The 25192-nt window shown below is 36.5% G+C and overlaps 1 protein-coding gene across 2 annotated transcripts; it reads right to left on the minus strand.

The window, feature by feature from the left end:
* Positions 1-6514: 6514 nt before the first annotated feature.
* On the minus strand, positions 6515-24902 carry LOC110703638 (high mobility group B protein 9-like). Of its 2 annotated transcripts, none has more exons than XM_021881426.1 (6): positions 24602-24902; positions 24171-24249; positions 23913-24078; positions 22922-23322; positions 22731-22815; positions 6515-6874 (listed from the first exon to the last, which is right to left on the minus strand). In XM_021881426.1, the coding sequence occupies exons 1-6, from the start codon at positions 24733-24735 to the stop codon at positions 6801-6803; spliced, it is 939 nt and encodes a 312-aa protein (XP_021737118.1). In that variant the 5' UTR covers positions 24736-24902; the 3' UTR covers positions 6515-6800. The 2 variants fall into 2 exon arrangements, with proteins under 2 accessions (XP_021737118.1, XP_021737119.1); XM_021881427.1 differs by lacking the exon at positions 6515-6874 and adding an exon at positions 21044-21697.
* Positions 24903-25192: the final 290 nt, after the last annotated feature.

Consider the following 25192-nt stretch of genomic DNA (forward strand, 5'->3'; position numbering starts at 1 on the left):
TTTCAATAGGAACATAGATCTAGTAAATTGCGAGAGCCTGTTAGATCTATGTTGATTAATAAATTGCAAGAGCCTGTTAATCATGTTATTTATGCAATGTCAATGATTGATTATTATGTTTTACCCTGGAGTATTATTTATTGGTGAACCTATGCACTAGATCCTTTTATATATTGTTTTCTCCCTATTCTCAATCTTCGTAGTTAAGTTCATTATTCAAATATAAATATTGGGTACTTCATAATTTAGATTAAATTAGTTAATTAGGAATAAAAAGACTTGTTTCCCTGTAGAGTTTGACCCTACTTCCCTATCTGCTTTAGTTAGAGGACTTAGGTATTATTTTTGATTAGGGGATACGACTTTACCCTGTCAAAATTTGGTGCCGTTGCCGGGGAAACGGTTTTTTTTTTTTATTTCTGATTGTTTTTGTAGTCTATATTATTTTCCTTTTGTCTTAGAGAGCGTTATTTCTCTGAGGCAAATCTCATATTTGCTTCTAGTTTTTGTTTATGCCCAGGTGTTCCAGATCAGGGTACATCCCATTAGATCCTGAGACGAACGTTCCTTTCATAGACAGAAAAATCTCTACAAGCAAATTCTGGCGGATTCTGGTGACAATAATAATCACCACGATCCTCCAACTGGTTCTAGCGATTTAGAGGTATCATCAGACGCAGAATTAGAGATGGCGGTTCCAAAGAAGCTCAGTGATTACTCACAACCTAAGCTTACAGATTTTCCACATCTCACCCCTACTCCGGCTCTTGATGGGGTTCAATTCGAAATTAAACCTCAGTTTATAACGATGATAGAGAGGAAGCAATTCAGTGGAGCTAAGGGTGAAGACCCGAATCTTCACATTGCCGACTATTGTCAATATTGCAATACCATCAGGCAAGCCGAGGTCACTCAAGACCAAATCAGGGAGATTCTCTTTCCCTTCTCTTTAACTGGAAAAGCTAAATTGTGGTTTAATGGCTTAAATATAACTGCACTTGGTATAACTGACTGGGAAACTCTTGTTTTGAATTTTTATAACAAGTATTATCCCACAGAGAGAACAGCCGTACTACGGAGTGCGATTCAGAATTTTGCCCAAGAAGCCGATGAATCTTTATATGAGGCTTGGGAGAGGTTCAAGGATCTTCAAAGAGACTGCCCCCACCATAATTTAGCACAACGGCAGTTAATCCAAGCCTTTTATAATGGCCTTGGAAATTCTTCTCGAATAATTTTAGATTCTGCAGCTAGTGGGAGATTTATGAATCTTGATGTTGAAGATGCAGGTCAGGTTATTGAAGACATGGCGATACACAATTCCCAATATGGGAATCCTAGAGGATTTGCTAACAAGGGGAAACATAGTGTTGACTCTGTATCCTTTTTGCAAGCTCAACTGACCTCTATTTGCCAAAAATTAGATAATCTAAGCACTGCTAATGTAGCTAATGTTTCTGCGATTAATAATAATTCTAATGAGGCTTTCTGTGAAAATTGTGGTATTATAGGTCATTGGGAACAAGATTGCAGGAGTTCCGTGGAGCAAGTAAATGCCTTTCAAGCCTATAAGCAGAATAACCCATACTTCAACACCTACAATCCTGGGTATCGGAACCATCCGTACCTTTCCTACCGGAGTACTAATGTTCAGAATCCACCACCACAAGAACCACAGGCGCCACAACAACAGCAGCAGAAATATTACATCCCAATGCTAGTCAGAAGAACCAACCACAACAACCTTCCTCATCTTCTGACCCTTCTCTGGTGGAAATTAGAGCAATGTTGGCTAATATGCAAAAGCACATGGAGAGTAGAGATGCGACAATTGATCAAATTCTAGCACATAATAAAATTGTAGATAATCAAATTGCGCAACTTTCCGCTACTCTACAAGCCCGCCAACAGGGGGCTCTATCGGCACAGCCGACCCGACCTACGGATCAAGCATTTGCAATTACTCTAAGGAGTGGTTCAAACTATGAAGGGCCCCCTATGCCCAAAGTTGATGAACCTGTTTTATTAAATAATGCTAATCTTGATTCCGTTAAACCAAACAATGTAGTTGATAACCCTGCAGAGCTAAAGGACAATACTAACATATCTAATTCTACATTGCAGGGTACGACTCCAGAGAAGGTGGCTACTCCAGAAAAGAGCAATAATGCTCCAAAGCCAATTATCAAACTTCCATTCCCCAATCGTCAATTGAAGACAAACTTGGATAAGCAGTTTAGTAAGTTCCTGGAGGTGGTAAAAGATTTGAAGGTAACAGTTCCCTTCACTGACTTAATCACACAAATCCCCTCGTATCCAAAATTCATGAAAGAAATATTGACGAGGAAAAGGTCTATTAGTTAAGTAGAGACAATATCTTTCACTGCAGAGTGTAGTGTCGTACTTCAAAATAAGTCTCCACCTAAATTAAAAGATCCGGGTAGTTTTTCTATCCCTTGTCATATTGGCAATCTCTTGATTGATAATGCATTATGTGATTTGGGTGCTAGTGTTAGTGTCATGCCATTATCTGTGTGTTCTAAGTTGAATATGGGTAAATTAAAAGCTACCAATATAACTCTACAAATGGCCGACCGTTCTTTCAAATACCCCTTAGGTGTTTTAGAGGATGTCCCCGTTAGAGTAGGTAAATTTTATATACCTGTTGATTTTGTTGTTCTTTATATGGCTGAGGATGTGCAAACCCCAATTATTATGGGTAGACCGTTCCTTAACACTACAGGAGCAATCATATATGTGAGAAGTGGTAAGTTAACACTATCGGTAGGGGATGATAAAGTTATTTTTAATCTTAATAATACCCCTAAAAACTGAGGATGACTTCAAGTAAAATTATTTTCAACAGCGTTCGCTAAGATTATGGAAGTTGTCACCAAAGATTTGAGAAGATAGCACGAGATGGGCGGTCTTCGACGACATTCGCTAAGAATGTGGAGGTTGTCACCAAAAATTTGAGAAGATAGCACGAGATGGGCGGTCTTCGACGGCGTTCGCTAAGATTGTGGAGGTTTTCACCAAGATATGAGAAGAGCGGATGATGAGGCGATCTTCGACGACTTTTTCTATGATTAGAAAGGTTGTCACTATGATTCAAGAAAAGGCTCGAGATGTAGCAACATTGATCGACGGCGTTCCCTAGATTGCGGAAGATTGTCAAAACAAGCAGCAACTGAAGGTGATTTCAGGCGAAGTTATCTTCGATAGTATTCCCTTGGACGTGGAATATTATCAATACGGATGAGGATTGTTTCAAGCGAAACAATCTTTGATAGTATTCCCTTGGACGTGGAATATTATCAATGCGGATGAGGATTGTTTCAAGCGAAGCAATCTTCGATAGTATTCCCTTAAACGTGGAATATTATCAAAGCGGGAGAGGATCGTTTCAGGCGAAGCAATCTTCTGAATTGGGAGCAGTCACAAGCGTAGCAGTTTTCAAGCGGGATGACATTCTCTAGCTTGCAGGAGGTTATCAAAACAGTAAAGCAGCAGCAAATCGGTTACTTTCAGAGACGTGTGCTCGACGGTGTAAGATACGCGTTTCATAACTCTTTTATCTGTTTAACTAACGCTAGTTTGCAGGTATCGACGTTACAGGAATGGTTTAGGATCGCAGAACGTTCCGGATCATTCTCTGTCCCTATCGATACTTTGACTTTTGTTTTCGAAACTCGCGTTTCTCCAAACTCAGTCAAAGTGGAGGCTTCTGTAGACACCCATTTGTGTCTCCCCAAAACCAAACCCAGTGATGAGTACCTTTCACGTCGAATCATAATCGAATGAAGTGAAAGTGTGGAAAGTTTAGTGTTGCGGATAATTTTAATTTCTTTTCTCTTCTCTCTGTTTTTGAAAACTTATTTTAAGAAAACAGCCAATCCATTTTGGTTGGTCCATGATATGGGTCCAATAGTAGTGTAGTTGGATGGGGCTTGACAAGAGCTTTCCAACAATATATTATAAGCCCAATTCCGATGAATAATGAGGAAGTTATGACCAATTTACTAAACTGGGCCCGATTTGAGCCTTATACGCGGCCCAATGATCTAGGGGAGGGCCTAATATGATTTATCATTCCTAATTCAATTAGCATTGATAAATTGACTTTTTTTTTACTTTTCAGAGTGTTAATTAAAATCAAAGAGCATTTTTTGAGGGAAATACGATTTTATCCTCCTGTACAACAATTTTTATCTGATTTTAAGAAAACGTGTGATTTTTTGAATCAGCGCCAAACGCCAGCTGTAGCGCCTGGCGCTACGCTTGGCGCCAACAGCCAGCGTTGGCGCTGGTTCGTTTTTTTGTGCGCCAGACTCTATTTTGATATTTTTATCTTTTTAGCTGATTTTCTCTATAAATAACGTCGTAAAAACTCCGTTTTCATTCACCTACAACCAGTTTTCATCAACATTCACCTACAACCAATTTTCATTCTTTTCAATAATCATTCACCAACTCTCATCAAGATTCTTTTGATCTCTCTCTCTCCTTTTCTAAACTAGTTTTTTACACATACAAAATTCCGCTTTCATTAGATCTAGAAATACCTAGCCATATTCGAAGTTGCCTTCGCCCTAGACGTGAAAGGTTTAATTTCTGAGGGTTTGGTTCCAAATCTCTTTTTCCATTATTTAATTTAATTGTTTTGTTTATTATTTTCCTTGAAGTTACTAACGTGTGTATTTTGTTATTAGAAAGAGGTACGAGGCATTAAAGTAAGTACCTTAATTGGTTTTTATTGATGTTATGATGTAGAAATCATGTTTAGATTGTTATTATGATTCTTAGTATCATGTCTAGGGTAACTTTAATATCAAATATGATTAAAAGTATGATGCTTCCTATGTTCTTCCTAATGTTTATGATTGTTAGTATCATGTTAGGGTTAAAACTTTGATTTTTATTGTTTAGTGACATGCTAGGGTTTGTTATTAATCTTGTTAGTATCATGCCTAGGATCTTGCTATGCTTTAACATGATTATTATTATAATTATTAATATGATTGTTATTATTATAATTGTTATGATTATAATTTCATTATTATTATTATTATTATTATTATTATTATTATGTTTCTTGATATTTATTGTTATTGCTTGATCACACCTTTTATGCATGCTTAAAGGGAATTTGGTATTTGTAATCACGCTTGATAAGATATTTAATAATCTTGTTTAGGATTAATTTGATTATAATTCAAGTGATTGTCAATAATAGATTTATTTGTGCATTAATATTCAACCAACATAGATAAACAGGTTTAGGATTAAACCTATTGATTGTATGTTAGTCAGAAAGCGCACATGAATACGATCAGAATAAAGTAGAGGCCTATTATTAGGGCAGGTTCAATCTCTTTTAGGTTGGATTTGTACCTTCATCCCCGAACCCTTATTTGGTTCAAGACCTTATGGAGTTGACAATCTCTTGGATCGTTAAGGGGTGTAACCTTCACCCTGTGAGCGGTTTACAAGTTCCTAAAACTTGTTGGCGACTCTATTGCTCTATCTTCTTCCCTTTTGGACGCCACCGTACTTTAGTGTATGATCACAGTGGGGTTCAAGCTAGGGGTTAATGCTTGAAAATATTCCCTACAAAGATTCATGGTAAAGATTATAAAACCTACTTCCTCCGTTTTTAATTATTGTCACACGCATTTTTTCACGGCATTTAAGAAATGTGGGGTTCACATGATATAATACACTTTAAAATGAGGTAAGTGGTCGTTAGGAGTATAATTTAGTGGACCATGTGCTTTAAATAAGGGAAATAGTACATCTTTTCCCAAAAATAACTTTTCATGTATAGTGTGTTGTAAGTATTATGATATTTCTATTTTAGGAAAGTGTTGCAAGTATTAAAAAACGGAGGAAGTACAACTTAACAAGTCTTAAAAAATAAACCATGAATTATCTACAACAACATAGACATGTAAACATTAGGTACTCAACATATAGCTAATAGAAATTAATCTATAGCAATATCCTAATATATATACTCCCTTCTTTTTTAAATACTTGTTCCATTTCTCTTGAACACACATGTCGTCGATGCTAGTCTTTGATCACTAATATCATTTAATTACCAATAAGTATAAATTCTAACGATTGAAAATTAATAATCTATTCATTGATATGATTCCAACAAGTACCCACATGACTATATTTTTTCTTATGTATAAATTACAAACATTAGTCAAAGTAGGACAGATGAATAGTGCAAAAAAAAAAAAAAAAGAAATGGAGCAACTATTTAAAAACGGAGGGAGTACTTTCTTAACGAACAAAACAATACATATGTTCAAAAAAAAAAAAAAATTGGTAAATAAAACCAATTAACATATTTTTAAGTACTAAGTTCAAAACAAAAGCATAGAACAAAGACATAGAAATCATCATACCATGTAATATCACATATGTATAACATGGATTATGCTTAAGCCTATAAACTAATAATCATGTAACAAATAATACATTGTGGATAAAATAATCATCCAACATTATAATGCCAAAAATCACAACTCATTCATATAGGTAAAAAAAAACATGACTATTAGAATTAAAATCACATTCTAAGCCTTACCAAAATTAAAATCAGTTTAGAAAGGACCTCCCTTGAATTAAATCAAGTGACAAAGATGAGCATTCTCCGTAGTACGCTCAAATATCCTCTCCAAAATAGCAGCTCAAATATATTGTTATAAATCCAAAACGTGAGCAGATATCAACAATCCAACCGTTGAAAATGAAGCCTCGTAAGTCTCGAACAAGCTCCCAAAATTTCAACCAAATCCAACAACAAATGACCTTTGCAGTGGCGGATCTTGAAAAATTTTCTTTAGGGGGCCGATCAAAACTGAATGTGTTACGCCATACACATAAATACAAATTAAAGTATAGAACTTGAGTAATAAAAACAATAATCTTCATTGGTTGGGGTTGTATCATTCTGCGGCGCTTTCCTCTTAAAAAAAGAGGTAATTAATTTTGTTTGTTCATAGTTAATCTGAAATTTATTTTATATTAAATTTATTTGTTATTTTGTATTAAATTTATTTGTCACAAATCATATAAACTCATAAACAAATACGAATATCATGTTAATATTTCATTAAAATACATAAAACTAAAAAAAATCAAAATTTATAAAATTAGAAATTGAAAACATTAATAAATAATAATAATAATAATAAAAAGCACAGTAAAGGATTTAAATTTACCTATGGATTCTTGATTTGGTGCAAAAGTAATACTCATATTGTAATAGTGCTAGTCTTCCTAAGCAAATTGATGATAATAAGTACTAGTAACTTGCTTTGACCGTGTAGTACCTAGGGTTTATTAAAAAATTAGGGCAAAGAAAAAAGAAAATAGGCCACTAGGGGTAATCTAGAAGGGAGGTAGATAGGAAGTCAGTTACACGGTCAAAGCAATTACAACAAATTTGGGCCTCTACATGTATTTCTTGAACTATTTAATACACCAATACTCATCCTATTGAGCTAAATTTTTTTTTTGGGCTAGTACCAGGGGCCAGGCCCATGATGGCCCCCCATGAAGGTCCGCCTCTGGACCTTTGATCGAGGACCATCTTTGGGACTGCTCCTAAAAAAACGTGAACAGAATTTGCTTTCAAAAATTATTTTTTCTTCACACCATACAATCTTTCAATCAGTAGCCATTGAAAATTAGGAATTCGTTTTCAAAATTGTTGTAAAATAAGTGTTTCAAAAGCTACAAAAATATAAGAATAATGTTATGTGTTTGTTTACTCAAAAGGAAGATGGTGTGGCGTGACTTCGTCATCACTGACTTTGAAAACGAATTCCGACGCAACCAGGGTACACATTGTATCGCCAATACGTTCTCTAAGGTTACACATCACTCTCTCAAAGACTTTTTTGGGTGAGAGGTGGAGCCACATAAACTTATGCCCAAAAGAAGAAGAAATGTGTTTACCACTTTGTGGATAAGTATATTGTAGTACATATGTTCTCTAGAGAAAATGTTTCCAAGCAATATATATAATTCGCAAGGAGATTCAAAGAATTGAATGAATCTAGACACCAAAGGAGTGATTAAATCAAAATAATTATTCACTTTAATGGGGGGTTACAATGGAATTTAAGAGGAAAGAAAAAGAATATCAAGAGAATGACTTTATACATCAAAAAGTCTACTCTACAACTCGCTTGTGGGCAATCGTAGTTGGTCACAACCCACTTGTGGAGTAAACTGATTTCTTTCTAGAATAGACATGAAACAGTCTACTCCACCATCCACCATCGACTATTAAAAAGAAGAAGAGAGGAAGCAGGGATGACTTGGGCTCGCCGGTAGCTAGGAAAGTGCAAAAGGGAGAGGAGAAGGCGAGAAAGAGGAAGCACCAAGGGTGGGAGTGTGTGCGAGAAAGAGGAAAAAGCAGATGTTCGAGGTGGTTGTACAATTCGCCGGCGGTGGATGAAGCCCGGTGGTGATGGTTTGAGGTTTAATTAGGGATAGGAGAAAGAGTTACATTTTTAGGGTTTGATGGCAAAAATAGTATTATTACATAACAATCTGTACATCCGTTTTTTGCTGTGGCGTTTTCTCTCTCTCTTTTTTTTTTAAAAAAAAAAAAATCTTGCTTTTTCCTTTTTTTTTTCTTTATCTTTTTCTTTACAACTTTACTTCATCCAAATTTTGTACTTGTATGTTGTTTACCTTATCCAAATCAAGATATAATAAAAATCCAAGATAATCATATATACACATGATATAAAAATTAAGATATAAATTTAAGTTGTACGTTAAGATATTATTTTAAAAAGATTTAAATATCAAACTTAATGTTTTATGACAAATTCTCATTGTTTTATGAAATGAGTATATTGTTTTATTATCAAATTAAATTAGTAGTAATTGTAGAAGTATATACAATACAATAGTATACGAATCTCTAAACTCAATGTTTTACAACGAATCTTGATTGTTTTATTAAATGTGTATATTGTCTTGTTATCAAATGAGTAGTAATTGTAAAAAGTATATACAATTCGATGGTATCCCAAATCTATTGAACTTAATTAATGTTTTATTCATAAAACTCAATGTTTTACGACAAATCTTAATGTTTTATTCGATGGTATCCCAATCAATCTATTGAATTTTTTGAACATATAGACATTCCTCTTTATTAAAAAAATTATGAAACGAATAAAATAAGGAGACAAACAAAAAAACGAGGTTTACCTGAAATGTGGATACAAGATATAAAGATATTATATAAAAGGATATAAAACTTAAATTATTTCAAAAATAAATCTAAGTTAATATTTTCATCCTATGCTTTATTTATTTATTTATTTTTCTAATATCATAAGATATTATATCATGTACTGTATATCCATTAAAAATGTACATTAGATTTGAACATATTTGCTTTATTAATTTAAATATAATGTTAAATAAAAAGGATGTACACATGATGCTTATACATCCTGTTCCACCATCCACTAATTCCTTTGATGGTCGGCGAACATTGGAAAACAATGCACTACTAAGTACTTGAAAGTTAGGGTTTGTTTGACATTGTTTTTTGTTTTCAGTTTCTAGTTTTTTTTTAAAACCAAAAACCAAAAACAAGAAAGAACAAATAAGAAAAAGGTGTTTTCATTTTTTAGTTGTCAGCTTTCAAAATTATCGTGATTTTAATAAGTTTGACTAATTTTTGATTCATTACATGATATATATCATATGATTTCAAAAAACAAAAAACCATAGTGATGCCAAACAAACCTTTTTTTTTTCCCAAAACTATTTTAGTTACACCACTTTGATTTCTTAATTAAAAAAATTTACTTTCAGTTAAACACATTCATATTAATTCCTCGTCTGTAAGTGTACGTGTGACGAACTTCCCTCTAGGTTTTCCTTGGGAGGGCGATTTTTCTAGGTTATACTAGTCGATTTTCCTTCTGATCTCGAAGGTTTGATCTCGGTTCCTCCGAGATTGCCCTTAGTCCTTATGGAATCTTCTCAGCAATTGGCTCTTGACTCAAGTCTTACGAAAAGAGGTTTTAAAACTGGAAGCACATAGGATGTGGTTAGAGAAGGCTTATAGATTGATTGGGTGGTGGACGTGGAGGAGGAAGAGGATGCGAAAGTATCCCTTGCTATCGTTGGTAAAGTTCGGACTGAAAGAAAGGTGAATGTGAATACCATAATGTCCATGATGAAAAGGCTTTGGAACCCTAAACATGGTTTGGAAGCCTCTTGCATTGAAAAAATGTTTTCTACTTTAAATTTCATCACTGGAAAGATAAAGAGAACGTCATGGAGTCGCAACCGTGGCATTTCGATCGTCACACTATGGTGTTGAAAGACATTGAAGATGATTCGAAACTGTATGATACTCCGTTGTGTGATGTTTAAGGATTTTAACGAAATAGTCTGTTTGGAGGAAAAGGAAGGGGGAACCACTAGAAGCGAAAGAGCAATAGATGGTTTTCGTGGGGCAATTGACGAGTGTGAATTGAGGGACTTAGGGTTTAGAGGTAGAATTTTCACTTGGAAATGGGGCAATGATCCTACTACTTTCATTAGAGAACGCCTGAATCGCTTTTTGGGTGATACAAATTGGTGCCGACTTTTCCCGTACTTTGATGTTCGACATTTTCCAATTTATCAGTCGGACCATGCTCCAATTATCCTTACTTCTAGTGATCAAAGGGAGGATCATAGAAATAAAAACAATTCAAGTTCGAAGCCCTTTGGCTTTCGAGTGATGAATGTAGTGGTGTGGTGAATAACTCTTGGGAAGGAAGTCAAGGTGACCTTGTAGCTACCAAAATTACGAGATGTGTTGATGCCTTATCTTCATGGGCTGTTGCCATGTACGGAAATATTAAGAAGCAGATCAAACAAACCGAAAAAAACCTGAAGGAGGCCCAAAGTAAATGTCCCGATGCTGCCATGCTCGAACAGTGTAAGTTGCTTGCTTCTGAGTTAGATGATCTTCACCGTCTTAAAGAATCCTACTGGCATGCTAGAGCTAGAGCGAATGAGATGAGAGATGCTGATAGGAACACATTATTTTTTCACCAAAAAGTAAGCATTCGGAAACACTATAACCGCATATTGGGTCTCATTGATAATGAAGGAGTTTGGAGAAGCAGGAAAGTGGAGCTAGAAAAAATTGTTGCTGACTACTTTGGTAATCTATTTAATAGTGCCCAACCATGTGACTTCGAGGCTTCCATGGAGGGTCTGGAAACGGTGATGTCCAAGGGCATGAGCGTGAGCTTGGACGAGGTTTCGACAGATAAGGAGATTAAAGACGCCCTTTTTCAGATGCACCTTAATAAGGCCCCTGGCCCCGACGGTATGCACGCCCTATTTTTTCAGAAATTCTGGCATATTGTTGGTCCCGATGTGATTAATTTGGTTAAAAATTGGTGGCATGTAACTTTGATTTGACTGAAATTAACAAAACATGTATTGTATTAATTCCGAAATGTGAGCACCCAATACATATGAAGGAATTTAGACCCATTAGCTGCTATAATGTTCTGTATAAAATAATCTCAAAGGTGATGTCAAACAAGTTAAAACCTTTTCTACATTAAATTATTTCAAAGAACCAGAGTGCTTTTATCCCAAAGAGAATGATCACTGACAATGTTTTAGTTGCTTTTGAGATTTTTCATGCCATGAAAAGAAACGGGGAAGGTAGGATAGGCTCACTTGCGATGAAACTTGATATGAATAAAGCCTACGATAGGGTGGAATGGGTGTTCTTGGAAAGGGTTATGTTCAAAATGGGGTTTAGTGACAATTGGGTTCGCAGAGTTATGAATTGCCTATCTAGTGTTTCTTTCTCCTTCAAGATAAATGGGGCAATTTCAGGGTCGGTAACTCCTACTCATGGTCTGAGACAGGGTGATCCAATATCTTCTTACTTGTTCTTGATTGTGGCTGATGCTTTTTTAACACTTCTTTCGAAAGCTGCTAGAGAAAACAAAATTCATGGGGCAAAAATTTGTAATGCGGCGCCTAGAGTCTCACACTTATTTTTTTTCGACGACAGTATCCTCTTTGCTAGGGCAACAGTTAATGAAAGCTCGGTGATAGCTGATATTATCAGCAAGTATGAGAGAGCTTTAGGTCAAAGTGTTAATCTAAACAAAACGATGTTGTTTTTAGCAAATGTGTGAATTACCTGGAAAGAAGGAAAGAAATTGTTGATGTTCTTGGAGTTAAAGAGGTGGAAAAACATGAGAAGTACCTACGCCTTTTGACAATCATGGGAAAATAAAAAAGGTCATCTTTCCATGCCTTAAAGAGAGAATTTGGACGAGAATCCAAGGATGGGAAAGCAAGCTACTATCAAGATCCGGTAGAGAGGTGCTCATCAAGGCGGTTGCACAAGCAAACCCAACATACATGATGAGTATTTTCAAAATTTCCGAGGGACTCATCGATGAAATTCACTCTATGTTGGCTAGATTTTGGTGGGATTCGAATGATACCACTAAGAAAAATGCATTGGCATAGTTGGGATGCTCTTTGTCGACCGAAAAATATGGGTGTTGTGGGATTTCGTGACTTAAAAGTGTTTAACCAAGAGCTCTTGGCAAAACAGATATGGAGGTTGCACAATAGGCCTGATTCCCTCTTATTCTCAATTCTTAAAGCCCGATATTTTAGGAATGACTCTATTCTTGATGCCCAACGTGGGTATGACCCGAGTTATTCATGGCGCTGCCTATGGGGTATCAAATCTCTTTTGTGTGATGGCTTGAAGTGGCGGGTTGGTAATGGATATCTTATTAGAGTATGACTCGATGCTTGGCTGCCAGGTAACTCAAACTCAGCAGCTCCAACTCATGGACTTGTCTATGACCCAATGCTGAAGGTCTCCGACAATCCTTTCCTAAAGGCGAACCTATTGAGGGAAAGTTGGTGTACACCCTTTCCATCCCTCATTCATTCATTCCACTTGAACTATATAGGAAGTCGAGCTAATGACCTTTAAAAACAAGCGCTTATGGAAGGCAACCTATTTTCTTTCAGCAATCCTTTATTTTGTTTCGGTAAAATATTCGAAAGCTCCCCTCTGCAATTTCATCTAATTGATTGATTCGTAATTGATTGATCTGATGGATTAATCTTTGATTTTGGGCATTGATGTGAATTGATTGCTGCCATATTTATTGACAATTGAGAAGTGTGATTCTAGGGGTTGGAATCGAATCACTAGTAAATAATTAACTTTAAGTAACACCCAAAAAGTGTTACATAAGGTGGTAAAAGTGTTATCATAGACAATAGGTAACACTTTAGTGGGTGATACATCCGCCCATGTTACCTAAGGTATTATGTACCACTTTGGGTAATGTATGGTAACACTTTAAAAAGTGTTACTATAAACCGTCTTATGTAACACATTTTAGATTATTAGTATCACTTTTAAAGTGTTACTTTTTTATTTCTTATGTAACACTTACCTATCTTTAGTATCATTTTTCAATCATATAGTAACACTCTATTAGACATTGCGGGCGTATCACTTTTGCAAACTAGTGTAACACCTTATTGATTATTAGATAACATTTTTCAATCATCCTTTGACATATAGTATCACTATATTCGACAATATGTATCACTTTTTGCAAACTAACATAACACATTGTTAATTTATAGGTAACATGTGTTAGGATTAGTGTGGAGATGCATCAATATATGGAGGCATAAGGAAGAATCAAAGAGAAAGCTTGTTGAAGGAAGTTCGACCGAACATACTATGAGGTTCGGTCGAACCTTGAGACAGAAACTTTTGCGTTTTTAGCAAAAGTGGAGGAGTGGTCGAACCACTGCCTGTTCGGCCGAACCACCTTGAGTTCGACCGAAGCCTGGGTTGGTTCGGCCAAACCTCTTTGCGACTCTGTTTTGCGGTGCGATTTCAGTCCGTATTACTTGATTAATTGCTAGCCCTTGGATTGCCGTGTTTTACCTAGACTATATATATTCTTTGTTTTGCTTCTTCCCCAAGCATTCACAATCTTTAAACACTAATAGAGGGTTTATGAGAGGTTTTGTGAGGAGCATTGGAATTATATACAATTCATGCTTGTAATCTTGATTCATTCATCATCAATACTACTCCATAGTGCAAGGTGGGTTTTTTCTCCTGGTTCTCGGGTTTTCCCACGATAACTTTGTCTCCCTTTTATTTGCTTTAATTTCTTCATGGTTGTTCTTAATTGTTGTGCTTGCATGTTCTTCATTGTTGTGGGTTGATTGCAATTAGTTTGAGCCCTTAATCCTTTCAATTGGTATCAGAGCCAGGTTGAATCTTTGGTGTTTTAGTGATTTTGGGTTGTGTTAAACTTGAATTTGTGATTGAGTTACAAAGTTTGGGTCTTTAGGTATTCAAAGATTGAATCTTGGGTGTCAAGTTGCATTCTTTGTTGTTGAAACCTATTGTGAACTTTGTGTGTGTTTGATTTGCAATAGAGGAAGGCAAGTTAAAAATTGAGAAGTTTGATGGGAAGGACTTTGGGTTTTGGAAGATGCAAATGGAGGACTATTTGTATCAAAAGAACCCATTTTTGCCTCTTTCTAGTAAACCATCGGGTATGAAGGAAGAAGAGTGGAAAATATTGGATAGACAAGCTCTTGGAGTGATTATGTTGACATTGGCAAAGAGTGTTGCTTACAATGTCAAAGATGTGACAACGACGGTCGGTGTGATCAAAGCATTGACAAATATGTATGAGAAACCATCGGCTATGAACAAGGTGTTCTTGATGCGTCGTTTGTTTGAAATTGAGATGAATGATGGTGGTTTCGCCCCGGAACACATAATTGAATTCAATTCGATAATTTCTCAACTAGCTTCAGTTGAGATCAAATTTGATGATGAGGTGAAGGCCTTGATTTTGTTGTCATCGTTGCCTAGGAGTTGGGATACCGTTGTAGCCGCCATTAGCAACTCCTCCGGGAATACGAAGTTGAAATGTGATGATGTGAGGGACTTAATCTTGAGTGAGAGCTTGAGAAGGAAGAACTCGGGTGAGTCATCGGGTGGTGCATATTCTAGTGAAGGTAGGGGACGTGGAAGACAACAAAGAGGTGCTCAAAAGGGAATATCGAAGTCTAGAGGGAGGAGTAAGTCGAAAGGGAAGGTGAACATTGTGTGTTGGGGTTGTGGTGTGAAGGGACATACTAAGAGGGATTGTCCTAATCCCAAGAAGAAGGGTGGTTCAAACCACAAGAACCACGATGATGCTAGTTCATCGGTTAGCTTGGCATCAAGTGATGAACTTGGTGATGCATTGATCTTGAGCGTTGATAGTCCCATTGAGTCTTGGATCCTTGATTCGGGAGCTTCATTTCATTCTTCTCCATGTAAGGAGATTTTCCAAAACTTCAAGAGTGGTAAGTTTGGAAAAGTGTACCTTGCGGATGATGAACCGTTGGATATTGTGGGGAAGGGAGATGTTATGATCAAGACTTCAAGTGGGAGCTCATGGAAGCTTGAAGATGTTAGGTACATACCTAAGCTAAGGAAAAATTTGATTTCGGTGGGTCAACTAGACTCAAGCGGTTTTAGAACCATGTTTGGTGAAGGTACTTGGAAGGTGTCAAAGGGAGCTATGGTGGTGGCTCGGGGCACGAAGACCGGCACTTTGTACACGACCTTAGGGTGTAAAAGCATGATTGCTAAAACCGCAAATGATGAGACTAAGCTTTGGCATACTCGGCTTGGTCACATGAGTGAGAAAGGGATGAAATTGCTAGCTTCAAAGGGTAAGTTGTCGGGGTTGAAATCAATCGACATGCAATTTTGTGAGATATGTGTTTTTGGGAAGCAAAAGAAGGTGTCTTTCACAAAAACCAAACGGTCCTTGAAGAAGGAGAAGCTAGAACTTGTGCACACGGATGTTTGGGGCCCATACCCCATCAAGTCCCTTGGTGGTTCTCACTATTTTGTCACTTTCATTGATGATTCAACCCGGAAGGTATGGGTATATTTCATGAATCACAAGTCGGAAGTGAATGAGAAGTTCAAGACTTGGAAGGCGGAGGTTGAAAATGTTTCGGGCAAGAAGATTAAGGCAATCAAGTCCGACAATGGAGGAGAGTATGAGTTGGAAGCTTACAAAAACATTTGTAAGGAGCATGGCATTGTTTTGGAGAGGACCATTCCCGGTAAACCTCGCCAAAACGAGGTAGCGGAGCGGATGAATAGGACTTTACTTGAGAGGGCAAGGTGTATGAGGTTGTTTGCGGGCCTCCCAAAATGTTTTTGGGCGGATGCCGTTAGTACCGCGGCTTACTTGATAAACCGTGGACCTTCGGTGCCCTTGGATTTCAAGATACCGGAGGAGAAGTGGAGTGGTAAGGAGATGTCCTACACTCACTTGAAGACCTTTGGTTGTGTGGCCTATTTGCAATCCGAGAAGAGAGATAAGCTAGACCCAAAGGCCATCAAATGTTACTTCATCGGGTATGGATGTGAGAAATACGGTTATAGATTGTGGGATCCTAAGAATCGAAAGATTGTTAGGCATTGTGACATCACTTTTGATGAGAGTTCTTTGTATAAGGACAACTTTGGTGGAAAATCCGTGGAAAGAGAATCAATAGGAGATGAGTGGAAATATGTTGAGCTAGAGGGTGAAGTTAAAAGTGGCAAGGAGTTTGAACAAGTAGAAGTTGAGGTGCCAATTCAACAAGCATCTCCTCAACATGGTGCTCATGTCCCGGTGGATTCGGATTCCAGTGATTCTGATTATGATGATCATTTCGAGACGGATGAACGAGTAGTTATGGGTGAGCCCGTTGTGGTTCAAGGAGAGCCTTCTACACCACCAACGGTGAGAAGATCATCAAGACCAATCAAGCCACCTAACCGATATTCTCCATCCTTGCATTATTTGTTGTTGACGTATTCCGGTGAACCGGAATGTTATCAAGAGGCAATGGGCATGGGTGACTCGTTGAAGTGGGAGCAAGCAATGGAAGATGAGATGTCTTCATTAGAGAAAAACAACACTTGGGTGTTGGTTGAATTGCCTAAGGGCAAGAGAGCACTTTTGTGCAAGTGGATATTTCGAAAGAAAGAAGAACCGGATGGTACAATTCGGTACAAGGCAAGACTTGTGGTGAAAGGTTTTTCACAAAAGGAGGGCATTTATTATCATGAGATCTTTGCTCCGATTGTGAAGTTGACCACTATAAGAATCTTGTTGGCTATAGTGGTTTTGGAGAACTTATTTCTTGAGCAAATGGATGTAAAAACCGCGTTTTTACATGGTGATTTGGAGGAGGAAATCTACATGAAGTAACCGGAAGGGTTTCAAGTTCCGGGTCAAGAGAACTTGGTGTGCAAACTCAAACGGAGTCTATATGGGTTGAAACAAGCTCCGAGACAATGGTACAAGAAGTTTGACAATTTCATGCTAGGCAATGGTTTCGTGAGAGCGGAAGGTGATCATTGTTGCTACTTTCAAAGGTATGACAATGGCTATATCTATTTACTTTAGTATGTTGATGATATGTTGATTGCGGGAACTAGTATGCAATTTGTCAATGGCTTGAAAAAGAATTTGTCTAGAAGATTTGAGATGAAAGACTTGGGTGAGGCCAAGCAAATACTTGGCATGAGAATTTCTAGAGATAGCTCAACGGGTGTGTTGAAGTTATCTCAAGAGGAGTATGTCAAGAAGGTGCTAAAAAGATTTAATATGATGGATGCTAAGCCTCGAAGCTCACCTCTTTCAAGTGAGCTCAAGTTGACAAAGGAGGATTGCCCAAAGACAAGGGAAGAGAAGGACAAAATGGCCATTGTTCCTTATGCTTCGGCCGTTGGTAGCATGATGTATGCTATGATTTGCACGAGGCCCAGTATTGCTCACGCAGTGGGAGTTGTGAGTAGGTTCATGTCAAATCCGGGTGAGAGACATTGGGAAGCCGTGAAGTGGCTATTGAGGTATTTGTTGGGTACTTCAAGTATGGCTCTTTGATTTGGAAGAAATGGAGTTGTTTTGGAAGGTTTTGTTGATGCCGATTTTGGTGGATGTTATGATTCAAGCAAAAGCACTTCGGGGTATGTGTACACTATTGGTGGTACGGCCATTAGTTGGATGAGCAAGCTCCAAAAGTGTGTCTCTATGTCTACGACGGAAGCCGAGTATGTGGCTATGTCGGAAGCGGGAAAAGAGATGAAATGGTTGAAAGGTTTTCTTGAAGAAATGGGCATGAAACAAGATGTCTGTGCGTTGTATAGTGATAGCCAAAGTGCGGTTCAATTGGCTAAGAATCCTATGTTTCATTATCGCACTAAACACATCAAGAGACGCTATCACTACACTAGGAGTTTGGTGAAGGATGGCACGATGTGTTTGAGGAAGATTGCCGGTTCAAAGAATCCGGCGGATATGCTCACTAAGGTGGTTTCTAGTGACAAATTGAGGTTGTGTAGGACCTCAATTGGACTCCATCATTAACTTGATGGAGTGTTGCGCTATGGTGAAAAATTGCTTTGATGAATGCGTTGAGTGCTCTTGAGGAAGGAGTGTATATATGGATGTCTATGGTGTATGCATTATTGATCCTATCTCCAAGTGGGAGATTGTTAGGATTAGTGTGGAGATGCATCAATATATGGAGGCATAAGGAAGAATCAAAGAGAAAGCTTGTTGAAGGAAGTTCGACCGAACATACTATGAGGTTCGGTCGAACCTTGAGACAGAAACTTTTGCGTTTTTAGCAAAAGTGGAGGAGTGGTCGAACCACTGCCTGTTCGGCCGAACCACCTTGAGTTCGACCGAACCCTGGGTTGGTTCGGCCGAACCTCTTTGCGACCCTGTTTTGCAGTGCGATTTCAGTCCGTATTACTTGATTAATTGCTAGCCCTTGGATTGTCGTGTTTTACCTAGACTATATATATTCTTTGTTTTGCTTCTTCCCCAAGCATTCACAATCTTTAAACACTAATAGAGGGTTTATGAGAGGTTTTGTGAGGAGCATTGGAATTATATACAATTCATGCTTGTAATCTTGATTCATTCATCATCAATACTACTCCATAGTGCAAGGTGGGTTTTTTCTCCCGGTTCTCGGGTTTTCCCACGGTAACTTTGTCTCCCTTTTATTTGCTTTAATTTCTTCATGGTTGTTCTTAGTTGTTGTGCTTGCATGTTCTTCATTGTTGTGGGTTGATTGCAATTAGTTTAAACCCTTAATTCTTTCAACATGTATTATTACTACTATAATTTGTAGGGTGTCTTATGAAGATGGTGTTATGGAGAGTGGGCCTAAGCGGCTAAGCCTTGCGCGGCCGTTAAAGGGACTCAGATTATGGTATATTTTGTTAAAACTTTGATTAAATGAGACTATATTTTTATTGTTTTGTTACCAAGATTGAATGTTGAGTTGCCTTTGATGTTTATAAAGTAGGATGACCTCTATTTGCTGAGTTGCTGAGCTTTGATACTATTCTGCATACATTTTAATGTTGCTATATTCAACTCTTGTTTTTATGGGTTTCTAGATTTACATTCAACTATTTATTGCTCCTCTGTAGCTTTAAAGAGTCTACTCTTGTTATATTATTACTAAAGATTCTTGCATTTTGCTTTATATAATTAGATTACTGTTTAGAAGTTTGAGTATCATATGAAGATTCAACTCTTATTATGTTACTAGATGATTATTTTTATCTCTTGATGATGGTTACACCTTAATATTGCCTTTTGAAGGTAAGATTTTGTTTTCTGAGTTTGTTTGTGTTTGGGAATGAACTTTCCTAATTAAGATTCTGGGTTTTGTAATTAATTATGAACCGAATTTTTTATCCGAAAAGTTGCTGAAATCACGAAATGGTTTTTGATTTGATCAGAAAAGGAATTGTAAATGAGGATAATCATTTATCATTATTGCCCCTAAAAGGTTAGATCTTTTACCCATGATCTTTGTTTTGGAATTTTCCTCATTTGAATTTATAAGATTAAAATTATAATTATTGTACTTGTGAAATTTGCACGTATAACTATCATATACAATTATTGACCAATAGATTTACTGAGTTATTGATGCATTGTAAATATTATGTAGAGAGTGCTTGATGAATGATGTGCTGTCAGTAGTGTTTTTCTTGCATTTTGTGTTATAAGTACGTTCATGTTGTTGTTCTTGAAGAGGTTGTGGTATTATTGAGGTTTTTTTATGGTTTTCATTTAGTGTGACACATAATCTTCTGTTATTAAAGAAAGGGGAGGAAGGATGTGAGAAAGAGAGAAAAATGTTGGATTGTTGAGTCATCTTGCTGTTTTTTTTTATTGCCAAACAAAATTGCTTGTATTACACTGTCTTTATGTATGTTGAGGAGGCTAAAGATTGAGCATTTGAGCAATTCAGCTTGAGTACATGCTTCCATTTTTATTTAAACTCGAAATCCAATGTTTGATTTGCTGTGTTTCCAAGTGAAATGCAAGCTTCTATGTCTTAATAGACCAATAGAAGCTCTATTTAATTATTCACTGGATCCTTGCCATTTACTTGTCTGGGTTTGTCCTAAATTACAATTTTGCAATTTGCAGGTTCAGTATATAAGGATTGAGCTGAGAGTGCCTGAGCATGGATGGACTTTGCAGAAGTTTTTTAATCTTATGATTTTCATTGTGATTGGAGGCGATTAGCTGGATTATTTATTTTCTATAGTCCAGATAATGTTAATATCTGTTTTGACAATGAGCTCTATGTTTTCAGTTCAGGCAATCATATTCGGGTTCCTCAATCCTCAAGCAAGTATTCAGATTAAATTCCAGGGTATGTTCTCTTCCATGGCTTAGATTGTCCTTTCTTTCGCTGGTGCTTTCATTTTGTGAGAAATTGTGGTTCACACCCTTTACTCTTTGATTTGCAACTAATCATGGATTTAAAAACCATAATAGCTAGGAAACCACATACCACACACAGTAACTTGACAGCAATGAAAGCCTTTTATCATTTTAATTACCATGTACTCGTCCTTGTGATATATATGATCTCCCAGTCACTGCCATGCAGATAGAATTGTAATGATTATTGTGAGATAGAGATGTTTAAAGGAAACCCAATTGTGCCCAATTTAGATGATTTGCAGGTTTTTTGGTAGTCAGAAACCTGAATGTGATGCGCAGGAGAAGGTGGTGTTATCACTACTTAGCTATGACCTTATCATAGTGATTATTGTTAACACTTTGTAAATTTGTACCAAAAATCTATATGATGGATTCTCGTAAAGTGGAATATGTATAATTGGTGTTGCCTCTCAACCTGTCAAAGACTGTCTGCAAATATTGAGCCTTGGAATTTGTAATTGAAATGCTGGTAGCTGCCTTTTTTTTTTTTTTTTTTTTTGAGGAAATTCTGGTAGCTGCATTTAAACTAACTAATTTAGGTCCTGCAGGCATGATTATAAGATCTTGATGTATCAAAGCTAATGCAGAAATTTGTTTCATGTATTTCTAAGCATGAATGCAGGGATCTGAGGATGAACTCATAGATGCTGTGGCATTTGTCCGTCCGGTGAGTGTGGCATTTGAGGTTGTTGATGGATTCAGATTCTAAAAGAAGAGAGTTTACTCAAGCACAACTTGTGGCAGCATACCTATGGTAAGTTTCCAGATTGATGCATAACTACACATCCCTGCAATCATTTAAGAGATGAACAAATTTTTTACTTCGTATTGCTCATGAATGAACATGTTTGGTCCTTTCAACATATTTGTTTTTCTTTATATCTTCTAGTTTGTTTTTTTAAGAGGAGGGGTGACAGATAAGTTAGGTGCTACATTCTCAATTTATCACCAGCTGACAGCCCGTCGTTAGTTGTTAAAACTTTTATATATGGTTCTGTTTTGGATGTATTGCAAAAATGGAAAAAAAGGAACTAATAAACTTTTTTGGATTGATACTTAATAGTAGGGAAATTATCAGTAACAAAAGCAAGAAGGAAGGAAAATATGATATAGAAGGCTAATCAATGTATTACTTAAAACACTACTTTGAGATGTGAATATGTTTGATTTTACATTCACATATTCCCATGATGTCTCACTGACTCACTCGCTGTTCTTTTCTTGTTTGCTTTGCAGCTTTGGCAGGATGTGAACCATGCTGTTCTTGCTGTTGGATATGGGGTCGAAGATGGAGTACCGTACTGGCTTATTAACAATTCTTGGGAGCTGATTGGGGTGATGATGGGTACTTCAAGATGAAGATGGGCAAAAACATGTGTGGTAAGTTCAATAGTTTTTAACTACTCATTCAGTCAAATATTTTTAGCAAATTTACTTGCATTCGTCAGGTTTTTTTAAAGGGGAGAAAAACCATTTTTCTAATGGTGAAAAATTGTTATTTGAAAAACATGGAATACCATGATTTTCCATCGCCTTTTCATTTTCCTCTTTACTTCTGGGTATCGGACATGAGGAAATCACTCCAAAATTTTTATTCAACTAAACTAGTTGACATATGAGGTAAATATAGACTCCTAACCTTGTTCAATCTACTTAGTGCTTCTACAATAACATGAAAGGTAATTTGCATTATCAGCCAGTTTATATACTCCATATTTAAGCATTAGGATTAGGTACACTAGCTCTAACAAGTATTGTGTTCTGCAAGTAATATAGCAATTTCTTCCAGTCAGTCAGTAGATTATGACTTGTTCGTGTTACCTTTCATTGCAGCTAACTTGGCGTTGTATTCCTGGAGTTCTCTTTTATATCTTTCCTTATCCCTTTCCCCTATATTCTGATATACCTGCACTTGAACAAATATCAAAGCAACTTTCGTAAATCATCACAATCTTCTATATTAAGACTTAAGAGCCATATGATAAGGCCATATGCTTCAATAATCGACTAACCTTTCTTTCTTCAGAGTTAAGATTGTTCCATGATTCTCCTATCATTTTAGTAAACTCCCTCTCTCGACTATTAGGATAAAGGGATTTGAGGACTGAATGCTTCTCCGAAAAGTAGAAATTGTAGCCACTTCTGTTGGGTTTTGGGTGGCTGGGATCTCCACCCCATCGCTTCCTCTTACGCCTTCTCTTTCCTGGTACCTGGCGAGGTTGCTTATTGGGATCGTAAGGGATGATTGCCATGCTAAGATCATCAGCTGGAGAGGATGAAGGGCATTGCTTATCTACAGGATGGTAAATCACTCCACTCAGCAGTTCCTGTCCTAGTCTGACAGAGACTAAATACCCGCAGTCGAATTTCCCATGAATTGTTCCTACTGCTGGAATGCTCAAGGGACTAGAATCTGGAAAATACAAGAAACTTTTTACTACTAGCAGGACAATAGGAGAATGACAGTATTCTGTCGATATGTACTTCATTCTTTTTACCTTGATTTAATTTTTATTATCAGTACTTATTAGACCTTACCAAAACTTATTGACCCTTACCTAAACTCGGTTTAGTTGTACAAAGTTAATTTTCACAGCATGTACTAAGGAAATAGTGACAAAGATAAATATCTCTATCAAGTGGACTTTGAACTCTTTTGGGTGTAACTTTCTTATGATTATCACTAGTAATAGGACCAAATGGGCATGGATCTGCAGAGATAGGAGTCAAATTTTACAAGCTAATCCAATAATTGCTCTCTTTGTCCTCATACAATAGTTGGATTATTTTAATATTTAATTTATTAAGGATATGACATGATTTTATCAGAAGATCATTTGACATACTTCATATTGGAATAAAGTTTATCATAATCTATTATTGTTTAAGGAAGCACCTTTCGAGGATTTCCTAAAACAATATATGCGACTATAAATTCCGAACAATAAGAGTAAACAGTTTAAGGTGTATACAACGCTAAGTTGAAACAATTAGGCGCGGTACCTGGTGGAGTTGAGGATACAGGGCTTTGTACATTAAAGAAGTAAAGTTGCTCATACTGGTAAAGAAGGCCAAGGTAATGCTTTTTTAGCACAGATGAAGCACTTGTGGCAGTGACAGAAAACTTGAAAACTGAACTTATTTCCCTCCATTTCTTCTCTGAAACAACCTATAATTACACAAAATTCTGTAACATTAAATTTTAATTAGTAAAATAAAAAAGTAAAAGAAAAAAAATGGGGTTAAACATGTATTATCAACCTTAATATAGCCACCTCTCTTAGTAACTTCAACATATAACACATGCAAATCTAGCTCCCTTCTTCCAATTACTGGTACCCTTTTGGTAGATAACACAATAAATAAAAAAATTAAAAAAATAAAAAAAAAAAAAAAACATTACAACTTATAATTTTCGTGATAAATCAATTATGTAAAAGTAATTTAAAAATTTAGATAACACAATAAAAAAAAATATATTATAACCTTATAATTTTCGTGATAAATCAATTATTAAACGAGTAAAAATAAAATAAAAATTTAGATAACACAATTAAAAAATATTATAACCTTATAATTTTCGTGATAAATCAATTATTAAACGAGTAAAAGTAAGATAAAAATTTAGAGTTACGTAAATTAGATTCTAGAATCGATAATATGATATATTATAGATATTTTAGATGGCGTACGTGAATTTGGTGCCCAACATAGAATGGAGACTTTTGAGTGTATCAAAGAAGAGCTGAGGTTGGCTGATAACTTCTTCATGAGTAGCAAGTGGAGAAGGGTAGTTGTAATTCTCTTTTTCCGACGCTTGTATCATTGGTTTTCACCGGAAAATAATTATTGAATTATTTAATTTATGGTAATAGTTGGACTTTTGAGTGTACGAAGTAGTGTAAATGAACAAGGTGGTTACTTGGTTTCTAGATAAGATAGTGATTAAGACAATGAGGAAATTTTCTGACCCCAAATATAATTTAAGGAAATAAGTAGTCATAAATATAAATGGCATATGTAGTTGGTGTCAAAGGTTTACAATTACAAAAATTTGGCACTTCTTCCTCTTTAAGAGCATAGTTATCAAAAACTATTAATCCGGCTGCAATCCAATGATAGCTCAAGATATCCTTGGGTCTTACTGGCCCGTGAGGCCGTGACACTAAACAATATACATACACACATAACTCATTGGATAATATTTATCTTTACAAATTTTTGTATGCGGCTAGTCATGTGATGCGGCAGGGGTTACATATAGGGTGTTACTGGTTTTGTCA

The sequence above is a fragment of the Chenopodium quinoa genome, unplaced genomic scaffold (genome assembly GCF_001683475.1).
Source record: "Chenopodium quinoa cultivar QQ74 unplaced genomic scaffold, ASM168347v1, whole genome shotgun sequence".
Taxonomy (NCBI): domain Eukaryota; kingdom Viridiplantae; phylum Streptophyta; class Magnoliopsida; order Caryophyllales; family Amaranthaceae; genus Chenopodium; species Chenopodium quinoa.

Bases quoted from the DNA above. Each gene is read 5' to 3' on its own strand.
- LOC110703638 (XM_021881426.1), bottom strand. From the start codon at position 24,735: ATGATACAAGCGTCGGAAAAAGAGAATTACAACTACCCTTCTCCACTT. The intron at 23,323-23,912 runs GTACCGCGCCTA...TGTATTTTCCAG, and splicing joins TGTATCCTCAACTCCACCAG to ATTCTAGTCCCTTGAGCATT. The intron at 6,875-22,730 runs GTAACACGAACA...TAACACATTCAG, and splicing joins CAAGTTAGCTGCAATGAAAG to TTTTGATCGGCCCCCTAAAG.